Source organism: Theobroma cacao, chromosome 6 (assembly GCF_053813885.1).
Source record: "Theobroma cacao isolate CCN51 chromosome 6, ASM5381388v1, whole genome shotgun sequence".
Taxonomy (NCBI): Eukaryota; Viridiplantae; Streptophyta; class Magnoliopsida; order Malvales; family Malvaceae; genus Theobroma; species Theobroma cacao.
The window spans coordinates 24,198,359-24,213,147 of record NC_142644.1 but is presented as its reverse complement, the minus strand read 5'-3'; the positions used below and the strand labels follow the sequence as shown (position 1 = coordinate 24,213,147).

The 14,789-nt window shown below is 33.1% G+C and overlaps 2 protein-coding genes across 4 annotated transcripts; both read left to right on the top strand.

Annotated features, from left to right (window-relative positions):
- The first annotated feature begins 4,111 nt into the window (after positions 1-4,111).
- On the top strand, positions 4,112-7,618 carry MED6 (RNA polymerase transcriptional regulation mediator-like protein). Of its 2 annotated transcripts, XM_088807786.1 has the most exons (6): positions 4,140-4,292; positions 4,406-4,449; positions 4,874-5,048; positions 5,412-5,481; positions 6,747-6,856; positions 7,209-7,618. In XM_088807786.1, exons 2-6 carry the CDS (start codon positions 4,412-4,414, stop codon positions 7,368-7,370), a joined length of 555 nt encoding a protein of 184 aa, XP_088663912.1. In that variant the 5' UTR covers positions 4,140-4,292; positions 4,406-4,411; the 3' UTR covers positions 7,371-7,618. The 2 variants fall into 2 exon arrangements, with proteins under 2 accessions (XP_007024366.1, XP_088663912.1); XM_007024304.3 differs by having other exon boundaries at positions 4,112-4,449.
- A 3,105-nt stretch (positions 7,619-10,723) lies between these two features.
- On the top strand, positions 10,724-14,088 carry LOC18596054 (inositol oxygenase 1-like). Of its 2 annotated transcripts, none has more exons than XM_088807774.1 (11): positions 10,724-10,937; positions 11,316-11,418; positions 12,204-12,306; positions 12,396-12,600; positions 12,709-12,768; positions 12,890-12,942; positions 13,073-13,195; positions 13,286-13,355; positions 13,457-13,535; positions 13,654-13,735; positions 13,821-14,088. In XM_088807774.1, exons 1-11 carry the CDS (start codon positions 10,907-10,909, stop codon positions 13,845-13,847), a joined length of 936 nt encoding a protein of 311 aa, XP_088663900.1. In that variant the 5' UTR covers positions 10,724-10,906; the 3' UTR covers positions 13,848-14,088. The 2 variants fall into 2 exon arrangements, with proteins under 2 accessions (XP_088663900.1, XP_007024361.2); XM_007024299.3 differs by having other exon boundaries at positions 10,727-10,937; positions 12,204-12,285.
- Positions 14,089-14,789: the final 701 nt, after the last annotated feature.

Here is a 14,789-nt window from a genome sequence, read left to right as displayed (position 1 = left end):
GGTTATTTAAATCCATGTTTGTTGTTGGTCAATTTTTTTACTTGATTACAAAGCTTATCTAAATAATTAATTAATTTTTAAACAATTATATTAACTTTATTTAGTAATATTTATTTGAATTAACAAAATTTTTCTACATATATTGTTTTCTAACAATGACTATTTTACTTAATGGGTTTTGAAATCTAGAGTTCAGATTTATCCCGACGCTTCGGTGAAAATCTGTCTCTAATTTCGCACCCGAAAATATCCACCGGAAAGAGGCAACTCTTTACCTCCATTTTGGTGGTAATACTCAAATATTTGTTCCAATTATATTATATATTATTATTATTTATTTATTTTTCATTTTATTATTATCATTATTTTTTATTTTATATATTTTTTTACATTTTTATATTTTTTATTTTTTATTTTTTTTATCTAAAAAATATAATATAATATATATATATATTTACATCATGAATTACTATTATTATTATTATTTATTTTATTTTTTTGCAAGTTTCAAATATATTTATAATATTAATATTTTTTATTATTTACATATCTTTATTAAAGCTAAGCAAACAATTAAAATAAACTAGATAGGCCCAAATCCACAAGAAATGGGTAAGGCCTCACCTTGCTTGGGCCGGAAGGATGGCCCAAGTTGTCTGGGCTGCGCGGAGGTCTGCTTGGCCCGCTTCCTTGGTCCGCTTGGCCCTCTCCTGAATGCACCGTTTTGGGGCTCTGGGGACTCCCTCAAACGACGTCGTTTTGGCGTCGACCTTTTGAATTCTTCCCTCTGCCAAAACGACGCCGTTTTAAGCCCTAAACTCGGGTATATAAATCCCGTTTTTGTCTTTTTCTCTCATTTTCAGCCCTTTCAGTTTCTCTCTCTAGCCGCACCCTCTCCCTTCTCTCCAAAAAAATCTCCCTTCTTTGCCGGCGCCGGCGTCCTCCCCTCTCTTCCCGTCGGCTTCTCTTTCTCTTCTCTCTCTCCGGACGGATCTCTTCGCCTTCTGTAGGACGACCCTTCTCTTTCGTCGGCCTCTCTCTCTCTCCTCTCAGATCTCCCCCTTCCGTCGGCCTCTCTCTCTCTCCTCTCAGATCTCACCCTTTTCTCCTTGTTTTTCTTTGTTTTGTTTCTTTCTTTTGTTTTTCTTTTTCTGTGGCTAACCGCTGGTTTTTCTTCTTCTTTTTTTGCAGGGTTTTTAAAGAGCCGGGTTGTCCAAAAAATTGGACAACCCGGCGAGGGGGTTCTGGCACCCCCTGGAGTTGGTGGCCAGAACCCCCATCACGCGTAGTGGGTGGGGGATGGGACGGCGAAGGGATGGCTGGGCGTACGCCCAGCCATCCCCATTTTTTTTAATTATTATTTATTTTATTTTATTTAATTTAAATTTTTTTTTTATTTAGGTGTCTACACCCTTTTATGGAGAGACATTAAGAAAATTCTAAAACATAAAAAAGAGAAAATGTCTCTCGAGGACCTTAGTAATCATCTTCAAATAGAAAAAAATTATCGTAAATAAGAAGAAGTCAAGCAAAATGAAAACGAAAAGGATTTTAATGAAAAAAATCTTGAAATTTCAAAGGTCCATATGATGGAATACAAACTATCAAACAAGTGGGTATCTTCTATAATTGATAAGTTTCCCCTTTTATGGAGAGACATTAAGAAAACTCTAAAACATAAAAAAGAGAAAATGTCTCTCGAGGACCTTAGTAATCATTTTCGAATAGATAAAAATTATCGTAAATAAGAAGAAGTCAAGCAAAATGAAAACGAAAAGGATTTTAATGAAAAAAATCTTGAAATTTCAAAGGTCCATATGATGGAATACAAACTATCAAACAAGTGGGTATCTTCTATAATTGATAAGTTTCCCCTTTTATGGAGAGACATTAAGAAAACTCTAAAACATAAAAAATAGAAAATGTCTCTCGAGGACCTTAGTAATCAGCTTCGAATAGAAAAAAATTATCGTAAATAAGAAGAAGTCAAGCAAAATGAAAACGAAAAGGATTTTAATGAAAAAAATCTTGAAATTTCAAAGGTCCATATGATGGAATACAAACTATCAAACAAGTGGGTCTTGCGCAACAAAAAAAAAAAACATTCCATGGTTATGAATGACAAAAGTCATAAGATCAAAAGAAACAAAAAGGACCATATTTTCATTGTAACAAACTTAGACACTTCAAGATGAAATGTAAACTTTTGAAAAATAAGACACAAGGTGTGAACAACAACAAATTTATAGCTATGGTTTTCAAGGTTAATATTCTCCAAAAGGATGGAGTATGGTGGATTGACACTATTGCAACTAATCATATATGTAATGACAAAAGTTTCTTCAAGATTTTGGAAACAGTTAATGATGGAACTGTTTTATACATGAAAAATTCCCTCACTACACGAGTGAAAAGAAAAGACATCGTAGAACTCATATTTATTTCTGAAAAAATACTTGTACTAAACAATATCTATTATATATCAAAAGTTAAAAAAAAAATTACATCGAGTGTTTGTTGAATAAATATAATTTTAAATTAATATTTGAAATAGATAAATTCATTCTTACAAAAAGTAAACAATACTTGAAAAGTGAATACTTATATGAAGATATATTCAAGTTTAATATTAATAAAAATATTATTAAGTTGAAAAAGATATTATTTTTAAAACTTATTTCACTAATTTCTAGATCTCTGATTTTTACTATGACTAAAGTCGTCACTTCTTTCGGAGGAAGACCATTTCGGTTCTTGTTACTTCTATTTTTTGTCCTTCTTTTCGCCATTGATCGAGACTTATTTGACTAAAGTCGTCAAACATTTTTTTTTTTTTTAGGATTATCACTTTCTGTGTGAAGGCTAATATTTACTTTTTGAGCAGCTTGCTTCCTTTTGGAATTGTACACATCAGCTTCTCCTCAAAGCTAGCTTATATGTCAAAAGGAGTTTGATTCTTCATGGCATTCTAACTTTGCTTATAAATAAAATACTAACTTTCAAAAAAACAAACTAAGAAGGCATATGTATAATTATAAAAAGTTAGACCAATATTATATTTATTTATTCATTTTATATAGATTATAACTTAGTAATTACTAATTTTTTATATCATAATTAATTAAATAGAATAGTTTTGAGGGGTATTACATTATATTTTTAGATTATCATTTTAAATATTATTATTATTTATTAAATTTATCGAATTTGTAAATATTTAAAAATTTTAATTATATAACACAATTTTCATTAAAAATATTTTTATAATATAAATATTAATAAAATTTATCTAATTTATTAAAAAATTGAATTACATTAATTAACTTTCAGTAAAAAGTACAAGGAAGTCTTTGCAAAAACCCCACGATCATAAGGTATTGATTAAAAGGTTTCAATCAGACCTATTCCTCTATCATGAAAGACATGCTTTGCGGATTAACCAGTTAATATGTCCTTGCAAGATGTGGAACCATTTGTGACACTAACTTGACGATAAGAGCTTAAATCTGGCCTTGAATAAAAGTTTAGTCACGACATTTACTAGTTGATGAGAGCTTGGGACATGTTTGACAAGAAGTTGTCCATGACTAACCCTTTCTCTTACAAAGAATTAGTAATCTTATGCCAACTGTTTCATCCTAGTGTAAAAACACTAAATTGACGCAATAAACCATTAATGTTGATCCGAAGTTGAGCTTTAATTCTATCAGTAGAGATGGTATACATGTAAGTTCAAAGGCAACTGCTGCAATAGCTCAATATTCAGCTTGCGCTAGGCAAGGGTTAATTTTCGCATCAGTTTTTGCCATTGGCAGAGTGTATAGGAAAGAGCAAAACCAAAAAGAAATGCCTCTTCGCTTTAATAATAAAAAACAAAAATAAATTTATTTTTTATTTCTTTCATTTATATATTTATTTAATATTATCTCAATTCACTTTTTCTTTTGCTTTGATCATTTTTCACCATTTTCAAATTCCGCGTGAATTCTGAGACAGGTACAAAGTACTTCGCGGACGTTAACATGTCATATAATTTGACATGTAATCCGTTAACTTTAGGATAAAGTGAAACTGTAAAAATTAAGGACTATCTAATAGGTGAAATTTACCTGTAGTTTGGCATTTTGAGAATTAAGAAGCAACGACCCTGTATCTCGACGGATAAAAGCCCCCGAATAGGAGAACCCCAATTATGGCCACGCCACCGGTTGCGCCACCGCAGGCGGCGGCAGCAGGGAATTTCGAAGCGCCACCACCTCTGCCGATGCAGCCTCCTGGAACAGACATGACAGGTATATGTTTCAGAGACCAATTGTGGCTAAACACGTATCCTCTTGATCGAAACTTGATTTTCGATTACTTTGCTCTGTCTCCGTTCTATGACTGGACTTGCAACAACGAGCAGCTGAGGATGCACTCCATTCACCCTCTGGACATCTCTCAACTTTCGTAAGAAAATTAAAGTTTTGTTTTGTTTTTTTTTACTTCAATTAACTCTCTTTGCATGTTGCAAGATTTGATTTTCGTGTTCTTTGGGAATTGAAAATGTCAAAATTATTGAAACCCATTGGGAGTATGAAAAAAATATTGATTTGGGTAAGTCATAATTTTCATATTATACGAAGATGAGGCATTTTCATGTAATTCTGGAAGAATAACAAGCATAGCTATTTATTTGTGATCGGCATTACATCTACTTGAAAATTGATTTAGTAGCCACCAAATAAGTAATTTGGTTTTTCCAGTTTAACTAAAATTATTTTATTTGATTGGAAAAATTTGCTGACTAAATCATCAATCACGGTGTATAGTCCTAATTTATGGATTTAGGTACCCATAAGATCAAAAATGAGCTTTTTCTTCTTTCACATAGGAAAATGACCGGCGTGGAGTACATGCTTAGTGAAGTTATGGAGCCAAACCTCTTTGTTATCCGTAAGCAAAAGAGGGACGGTCCAGAGAAAGTCACGCCAATGCTGGCATATTATATTTTGGATGGTTCCATTTACCAAGCACCACAGCTTTGCAATGTCTTTGCAGCTCGAGTTGTAAGTTTTGATATATTGTTTTTTTATCATGTTTTAACTCTTTATAGCACAACAATGCTATCGCCTAAAGTCTCATTTGATTTCAGTTTGGTAACAACAATTCTTCAGAAATACTGCAAAAACTGGTTTTCCATTCAGACATTGTGTTCATTTGTATTACTCAACATGAAATGAATATCTTGTTAAGAAAGAAATCAAGAAAGGAAAACAAAGAGGAGAAAAGAGTTTTAAGGGGTGGACAGAGTAAAGGATAGATTATCTATTGTTTCCTTTCATATAATTCTCATTCTCTGTCTTTCTTCACATAGATCCTGTGTCTGCACATATTACCTTTTGGATATTGATAATTTACCCATATAACAGGGACGTGCTCTCTACTATATATCAAAAGCTTTTACTACTGCTGCATCAAAATTGGAGAAGATCGGTTATGGTAACTATCTCCTTTTCTTTATCCTTTTTCATTGATAAGAACATAATTATTTAAAAAAGTTAAAATGTGTTTAGTATATGGAAGGACATTTCTGATTTCTTATAGGAGATAATTTTTGCTTATTTTTTAAACTAATATTCATTAAATTACTACATTCTACTTATCAAAGAAAAGAGGGGGGGGGGGGGGGGGGCGGGAGAAAAAAGTGAAAAAGGACAGAGCAGGAAACTATTTCAGTTATTTAGTTTTAGTTAAAATAATTCAAGCCTTTTCTAGACTCAACAAAGCATTCATTTTGGTTTACGTTGTACCTCGGAATCCTACCTCTTCATTCAAAAGACACAGGCAGAACCCTTTTTGCAGTCCCAAGAGTTAGAGACAGCCAATTTTCGTATTATTACCCTTTCACAATCCTAGTGTACAAAAATACAGTTGCCCATTAAATTTTCTGTAGGAACGCATTAAAGATCACTTTACTAGTTAAATACTGGTAAGCTTATATTCAAATTTGTGAGTCAGGGACTAATCTAAAAACACAGAAAGAGTCTGCTTGTCTTATAATGTTTGAAGATATTTCTTTAAACATTGATGGTTCTCAGCCATGATTGATAATTCGCATGACTTAACCTTTTTATCTTCTGATTTTTCTCTTATTAATTTATCTTCTCTTCTAGTTAAAACAGTTTTATTTTTGAACTGTAAACTCTTCTGATTTATTCATTGATCTTGTTTGTGCTATAACGAAAGTTGGCAAACTCTTCTTTGTACATGTTTTTGGATCATTCTCTTTCTGGCTACTTGTCCTTGTAACCTAGTCATGTCTTCAGGACCGGCCAACAATCCTCTGATCACCTATACTTTTGTCTTCAATGTAGTTAGATCATCCATGCTTGTAGCAGTTGAGTGGTTTTATTGTACCTGCTTTTTTGAGTTGCTTGTTAATTCTCAGAAGGATTATCTGGTCTGCCTCAAATAATCGTGCAAATGCAATATAGGGCCAATATTAACTGTTGGATCTTGTAGCTTTTCTTGCTACACCATTCTAGGAGTAAGTTTAAGTATTTAACTGATCAGTCAAATCTTTGTAGATGCAACTCCCCCCACATTTTGTCTGCCCCCTTTCTTTTAATCTTACTATCCCATGTTCAAACTCTCTATGTAAGCATGCATTCCTGCTCTTGTGTACTTAGCCATAAGTATCTTATTTGTGCCAAATCATGTCATTATTAGCATTTTACATATTTCAGATTAAATTTCTGATGCAGTTGATACTGAAAATGAGAGTGAAACTTTTGAATCAAAGGGTGGTAAAGAGACTATTGACTTTAAGGAAGTTAAGCGCGTGGATCATATTCTCGCCTCCTTACAGCGAAAGGTAACTTATTATAATATAAAATTTTGCTTATGTTCATGTATTGATGTTAATTTGTACAACTGTAGGATTCATAATCCAAGGGATTAAGAATCTTGGTTTGTGATTTTATTGATTTTATTGCTTCATTGTCTACTTGTCTCTCCTTTCCACTGATTTGACGTAGTTGCATCGAATTTATTCTGGTTTTCAAGTACCTAGGAAAATAGTCAACTCATATGGAAACTGGCTGATAATTCATATATCATGATGTTCATGTTTAATGAAGAAAGTTAGCACTACCTCTTGATGTTTGAAGAGTTGTCAAAGTGATTTCTTCATGATTTTGAGGAGAAACTTTATGTTCAAATTGCAGTTACCACCAGCTCCTCCACCACCCCCATTTCCTGAAGGCTTTATTCCCCTTGCAACAGCAGAAGCAGAGAAAGACCCAGAAAATCAGCAAGCCGTAGAAACTCAACCTCCTGCCATTGATCCCATTATTGATCAAGGTCCCGCTAAGAGAATGAAATTTTGAAGTAGAGAAGCCAACGCCTTGTTTTTCCCGTTTTAGTACAGCATTAGAACTTTTTTAGACTTGTATTAGCAGCTAGCTGAGGAAAGGGAATTTCTAAGGTCATGAGAAGGCTGTTGAATTGTTAGCTAATCTCATCCTTGGTAACTAATTTAACCGCATCTGGTCTCAAGCAATGTCAAACTCAATCATCCAGGCCTTAAGCTGCATTCCAGTGTGATTATGTAACACAATGAGATTCATTTTCCCAAGACGTGGTTTATTCTCCATGTTCCTTATCCTTTTTAAACGTCGAGATATGGGTTTAGACGAGTTCCAAGTTCCCTTTAGTTTATAAACTGCAGTCGGTTAACTTCTATTTGCCATTTGCCCTTGTTAGGTCAGAATCACAATTGCCAAGGCTCATTTGGTGGTGAATTTGTTTTTTCCCACTCTTCTTTAATTCTTTTAGTATGGATATCATCTAAGAAATATGGGAATCGTTGTTTTTTATTAAGCCTAAAGTTTTGCGAAGTTTATGTAGCGGGGCGGTTGCTAAAACTTTGCCACATTGGTATAGAAAGCATTAGAGGATCTAACTGCCCTTTCTGCTCATGGGACGAAGAAGACTTGGGGCAAACTTGACGTTAATCATATTCATGATAGTGAATGGAGACATTTCCACATATGGCCAACGATGACATAATGAAGACAATTCCTTCCAAGCCTGCTTAGATTTTTTTTCATGCATTAGGGGGCTTTCTTAAAGGTTATCGCATAAATTGGTTCTGTCTGAAACAAAGATTGCCAGTTTGTATTCAGCTGGACAATCGAGCTTTTCTACCCACATCATTGCTTAACAACTGAAGTACTTAGCTGAGGTTTTGTATTCGATGGTTAAGCAGTTTGCTTCATTACAGTCTCAGGATGATTAAGGAAGATATTGTAAGTCGATCCCAAAGAGAAGACTGATGCAAAAACAAGAAAAACACATTTTGTGGCTTAAAATATCCACGCAAATAGGAAAAGGATTAGAAGGAGCAGCGGCAAGCTTTTTCATTTTGTGGCTTAAGATATCCGATAGACCATCAACTGGAATGCCGCATGATTGATGAACCAATCAGATTATCTCTTTTAAAAACGATTTGTGGCCAACTCAGATTTTTTCCTTTAAAAACGATTTGTGACCAACTCCCTCTATCACAACTCAACAGCTGTGCTTCCAAAAGCGGACACTGCAGCCGCTCAACTTGGCTGGGGCTGGCAGCCGGCCTGGTACCAGATATTTTGCGACAGTACCTTGTCCCACTCTTTAAATAAAACCGACAAAGTTTGAAAAAAGTGCCATTGTTAAATCATGTCATACCAACCACGTTGTCTCTTGTGGACAAGGTAACGTTAATTTATTGACGAGCAAGATATGTAATATTATCTTAAGTTTGCTGGCATAAGATTAACAAAATTTTTGTGGGTGATGTGGCTCGTTTTGTGTCGTCGGTGATGTTATAATTGGAAAATGTGCAATGGACAATACTTCGTTACCGGGGAAAATTTGAACTGTTATCTATAATAAAATACATTATTTTGCATAATTTTATCAACATTTTAAAATGTGTTGTGTTACGCGAAAGAAATTGACATGTTTGTTAGTATAAGCTTTTCTATCATGACAGTTATTATGATGCTCTTATACGTTGTATTATTCATGCTGCCAACCTGCTTAATGTTTGCTTATGAGTAAAGCTTAGTTCTATAAAGTTGAAATATATAATTAGTCCATGTGCTATTAAAGTGACGGATTAACTGTCTACATAATAATTTATAAAAATTAAATTTTTATATTTTTAAAAATTGATAATATCAGTTTAATGCTTTTAAATTTTTTATTATTTATATTGATATGAAATTTGATTGTGTTGACATAACATTTTCTTACCAATGCAACATTGATATGATGATATGATAATGATAATATAATACTTTACGAATAATGTAATAGTAGTGTAATATGATGTGATCAAATAATATGAAATTATTCTATGTAAGCTCATAGTTTTAAATAAAATTGAAAAAGAAACAAATCAAAAATACGATTTAAAAAAATAGTATTGTGAAATAAAGAAGAATTGAATTTTTGTATTTTATAATTTAAAATAGTCAAAAAAAATTTTAAAAAAATAAAGTAGTGAAAAGAATGTTGTAAAATAAATTTAAAATACCACATCATCATATTTAATGACACATTAGTAAGAAAATACTATATCATCATAAACAATAAAAAAAAATTTAATATTGTTAATAATTGAATTGACATTGTTAATTTTAGAAAGTATAAGGATTCAACTTTTACAAATCATTGTATAAGGACTAAATCTACTACTTTACATCATACTAGAACTAATTGTATAATTTAACTTTCTATAAATTGTAATTCAAGGGTAATAATTTTTTGTGAATTTTGATAAATTTCTATAACAAATTTATTTCTAAATTGACTTAAATTCAGAATTAATTATTCAAAAAAGGAAAGAAAATCTTTTTTTTTCTATTATTCTCTTTCAATTAAACTATTTTTTTGTTTAAAATTAAAAAAGAGAAAATTCTGAATTTACTGTATAAATAAAATAATGAAAAATTCACATTATAGTCACTCCTTATCCCTTTTTGTTGGATAAAAACTTATCAATAAATAATCACAAATCCTAGAATGTTAATAAGTTATCAATAGCCAAATTAACATAAAACAAACAAGGCTTTTTTATTCTAAACTCTTTTTTAAGTAGTAAGACCATGTGCTTTGAAAACTCAAAATATCCCACGAGCATTGTATGTAACTTTCTAGTAGATTCGTACGGGACTGTTCTTCAGCCAATACAAAATCTAACGTCTTATAAACAAGTGTGCTACTAATAGCACACGTGTCAAACTCCCAGTACTCTCAGGCCCAGGTGTAAGGCAGGCGGATTGCCACTTCCCACCGTCAGAGTTTTGTGATGAAGCTTTTGTAGCATTTTGCAAACAGTAGCCGCCTAATAACAACAAAGGAGCTTTGGAGAGTCACAGTCCATGACTGGGTGCCACGTCAAGTGGATCCCACGATGTAGGTCAGGTGATGTGCAGAGAATATTGTGGTGTCGAAGGCAAAGCTGACTCAGTCATGACGAAGAGGATTGTGATCGTTACATAATCATTCGGATAGAAACGAAAACTGAAAAAGGGCAAAAGAATAGCCAGCTAATCCCCATCACCCTTTTAAGTCTCTATCTCTCTCCTTTGCCTGTAGCCAACTTGCACCAGCTTCTTTTTTTCACTGGTTGTAAAACAATTATTTTATTCAAAGAAAATTAATGTTTTATACCATATAAGGAATAAAAGTTTAGATTTTCAGGGAAGGACAAAGGATCTGGGAATTCTCAGGGAAGGACTTCTTCCGGCTAATTATAAATACCAACTTTTAGCTTGACCTAATGCGCAACGACCCACTCAATTTCTTTATCACTAGATTTCTTGGTTAAAATCTGTTGTTTTCCTTGGGCATTGAGCTTCTGTTTTGATTCAGGATGACTATCCTCATTGATCAACCTGAGTTTGGTAATTGTTTATGATCTCTACTCTTTTATCCCGGAAAAAATTCATTGTTCTATGTGGTTTTGCTATTTTATATGTTTTTGCATCAAAGGGTAAATCTTTTTTTTATTCACTAAGAGAGGATTATGTTACACTACTTTTTCTGGTTCATAAATTTTGAAAAAAAAAAAACTCTCTTTTGCTGGGATTTTGCTGATATCGGTTGATCTCAACTTATATCATTATTTTTTATCATTTATTTATTGAATCTGTAGATTTTTAAACTTCTTCTTAGGGTTGTCTGTGTAATCAGAAATAACTAATGATTGAGCTTCAAGAATTAATGATGACCCATAATTTAATTGCATGGAATATTTTCGTAATTTTGGTTTTTTATATCAGGAGTTGAAGCAGGGTTTGACAAAGTCGATAATGTTGAGAAAGGAATGGTGTTGGATGGGGGATTTATGGTGCCACAGACCAACTCTTTTGGCCACACTTTTAGGTAGCTTTTTTAGTATTATTATTTTTGCGTGACTGCACATTACGTTATTTTGGGAAAGAAAGGAGGAAATTAAAGGGCAATAGATATGCAACAAATTTACTCTGTTTGACCCCGGATGGATAATAGTACCAATGTATGGATAAAAAAATAAATAATAAACAAACATACAGAAACTGTACATGCCACATATTTATCAAATCTGCCAAGGCTGCTTTATTTCGTCCCCAAGGAAAAATGACAGAGGACCATCTCCTTTTGATGATATGCATACTTTTTATAGTTTGATGATGAGAACAATTTTCTAGTTAAAAATAACTTGCAATTGAATATGAAGTACGGTTTATGAACCTTTAGTTTTGAGTTAATTTACGACTAATGGATGCTTCTGAACAGAGATTGTAGTTATATTTGTCTATTTGAAGTATCTCTAATTAATATACCAGTTCCCTAAATCCAGTAATTTTTGGTCAGAGCTGTAAAACATGGATCTACTTTTGTTGATAGTTAAGTTGGGAGAGATATAATACAAATGTGTTGTATTCATGCTGATATATCTTGAAGAGTTTTATCCTCGGTGAGGCATAGTAGTTTTGTCAGAGGTTGAGACCTGTATAACTGTTTTGATCTTAGGCCTTATTAAGATCTGAGCCGATTGGACCCCTGGTCCATTAATAAGCTCAAAACCTGCCCATCATGTGCTAGCCCGAAAATGCACCAAGAAGACCTCTCCTTTACTTTTCTTTTTCTCGCATGTTTTAATCTAATTATTATTGATACGCACACAGAGATTATCACGTTGAAAGTGAGAGGCAACAGGGTGTAGAGAACTTCTACCGGACCAATCATATTAACCAGACCTATGACTTTGTAAGCAACTCGTGCTTCTATGTGCGCAATCACTTTATTTTCCTGATACGAGCCGTGCTACATATTTGTACATTGTAAGTTAATGGACTCGTATGTTCACTCAATTTCAGGTCAAGAGAATGAGAGAAGAGTATGGAAAACTTAACAAGGTGGGAATGAGCATATGGGAATGCTGTGAACTTCTTAATGATGTAGTTGATGAGAGTGACCCTGACTTGGATGAGCCTCAAATCGAACACTTGCTGCAAACAGCTGAGGCCATCAGAAAGGACTATCCTGATGAGGACTGGCTGCACCTGGCAGGCCTTGTCCACGGTATAATTGGAACTTTTTATTTCTTTAGATTCTATAATTAAGACTCGTGCTTTCACAATTTGCAAAATTGTATTTAACTATATGCTCTGTTTCTTTTATGGGGTTTAGACCTTGGAAAGGTGCTTCTTCATCCTAGCTTTGGAGGCCTTCCCCAATGGGCTGTTGTAGGTCAGTCCCATTTACTATCTGCGATACTTTTACATACCATACTGATAAAAATAAGATTAATGTCAACCACCAATTAACCATTCCTAGTTCTAAATTCTAATCTTTATCCATGGTGTTATAGGTGACACATATCCTGTTGGTTGTGCTTTTGACAAAACAATTGTTCATCACAAGGTATTTCCTTCCAGATTTTAAACAGCTATATCAAAAAAGAATTAAGTTCACAATCAATTCATTGCTTCGAAATTTTGAATAAGATCTTTTGTATCTTATAATTTCTGATTCAATTATGTTGTTGGCACAGTATTTTGAGGAAAATCCTGACTTTTATAACTCTGCTTACAACACTAAATATGGAGTGTACTCAGACGGATGTGGACTCAACAATGTGATGATGTCATGGGGGCACGATGACTACATGTATCTGGTATCTCTCCCAATCTGTGTCTGAATTCACAATGCCTTCATGATACTAAAAATTACAATGATACAAACTAATTTTGGAATCTCTGTTCAGGTGGCCAAAGAGAACAACACAACACTGCCGCCAGCAGCTCTTTTCATTATTAGATACCATTCATTCTATGGTAAGAGGAATAAAAAAGAGGCTCCACTTTTACTTTTCCTCTTCTGTGAAGACTGATTCGCATTTCAATACTGATATTTACTGAATTATTCTTTTTTGCAGCATTGCATAGGTCAGAAGCATACAAGCACCTAATGAGCGAGGAGGATGTTGAGAATCTGAAGTGGCTTCAAATATTCAAGTATGACTTCGCTAGCTTTTAATCTGGAGTCTGGCCCAAGTGCTAGACACATTAAAATTTTGCTCACACTGATCCTTATCCAGTACTAAACTCTCTTTCTCCACCTACAATTGTGCAGCAAATACGATCTTTACAGCAAGAGCAAAGTCCGGATTGATGTCGAAAAGGTCAAGCCGTACTACCTCTCCCTGATTGAAAAGGTCAGCACAACTTGAGCTTTGATCAGGTCCTAAGCCTTATCATGTCCTGCACAATTTGTTGTTAACATCATTCAATTTTCTGCAGTACTTCCCAGCAAAGTTAAGATGGTGAATCCTGGCTCTCTCTGACTCGCCAGTTTTATAACTCAGCATCAGGCTTGAGGGATGAAGATGGTCAGTGGCCAGCTAGTTCCCATATCAATAGTTCATCTGATGACTTTTCTGAGACGTTGTCACTGTTGTATTTACATTTCTCAGATTTTAGGAGCCTGTATAAAAAATAATGTTGCAGTTTTGGTTTCAGAATTTATCTATTGCCTTGTAATAAAAGCTATGCTAGTTTTTCAGAACAACTCTCTCCTAAATCAGTCTTGTTGTTCCCCATCTAAATAATTAAATTAATGAGCTTATCAGACCAGAGTAAAAGATTTGTAATTAAGCCATTATTTTAATACTTTTTGTCCAATCAAACTCCAAAATATATTAAAAATGTTAATATGAATCAAGTGTTAATATGTTGAGATTTATAAAGGAGTTACTTTAATGAGATTGAAATTGCTTTATTATTCACGTTCTTCGTGAAACCAACATATGTATCGATTCGATAGTAATGAATTATGATGCACTTTCTTTAAGTTTATATATTTTTTGTGTTTTTTTTTTCTATTATTATTTCTAGTTTATTTACACACAAAATAAATATATCATGACTTACGATGATGTAATTGTTTTGACTTTTATTTTTTATTAATATTTGTTTCTTCTATTATTAAAAAAATACATATAAATAGCATTCCAATTGTTTATCAACTTTAAATAAAAACTTAAAACCAACTAAATTAGTAATGATAATGTAATATCAAAGAAAATAAAACCAAAACTTGAATGATCCTTGGGTTTCTTATCACCTTTGCTAAAACCAATTTCCTGAATTTGAAAGCACAAAAATTATAACTAAAATTCAATGTGAATTCGAAACTATTTAATCTTGACCAGGTTACCCAATTGTGGGTTGGTAGGAAATTTTTGTGAATGGAGTTTTTATTACTTGTTA

Bases quoted from the DNA above. Each gene is read 5' to 3' on its own strand.
- MED6 (XM_007024304.3), top strand. From the start codon at position 4,193: ATGGCCACGCCACCGGTTGCGCCACCGCAGGCGGCGGCAGCAGGGAAT. The intron at 4,450-4,873 runs GTAAGAAAATTA...TCTTTCACATAG, and splicing joins CTGGACATCTCTCAACTTTC to GAAAATGACCGGCGTGGAGT. The intron at 5,482-6,746 runs GTAACTATCTCC...TTTCTGATGCAG, and splicing joins ATTGGAGAAGATCGGTTATG to TTGATACTGAAAATGAGAGT.
- LOC18596054 (XM_088807774.1), top strand. From the start codon at position 10,907: ATGACTATCCTCATTGATCAACCTGAGTTTG. The intron at 12,307-12,395 runs GTGCGCAATCAC...ACTCAATTTCAG, and splicing joins TAAGCAACTCGTGCTTCTAT to GTCAAGAGAATGAGAGAAGA. The intron at 12,943-13,072 runs GTATTTCCTTCC...TTGTTGGCACAG, and splicing joins AAACAATTGTTCATCACAAG to TATTTTGAGGAAAATCCTGA.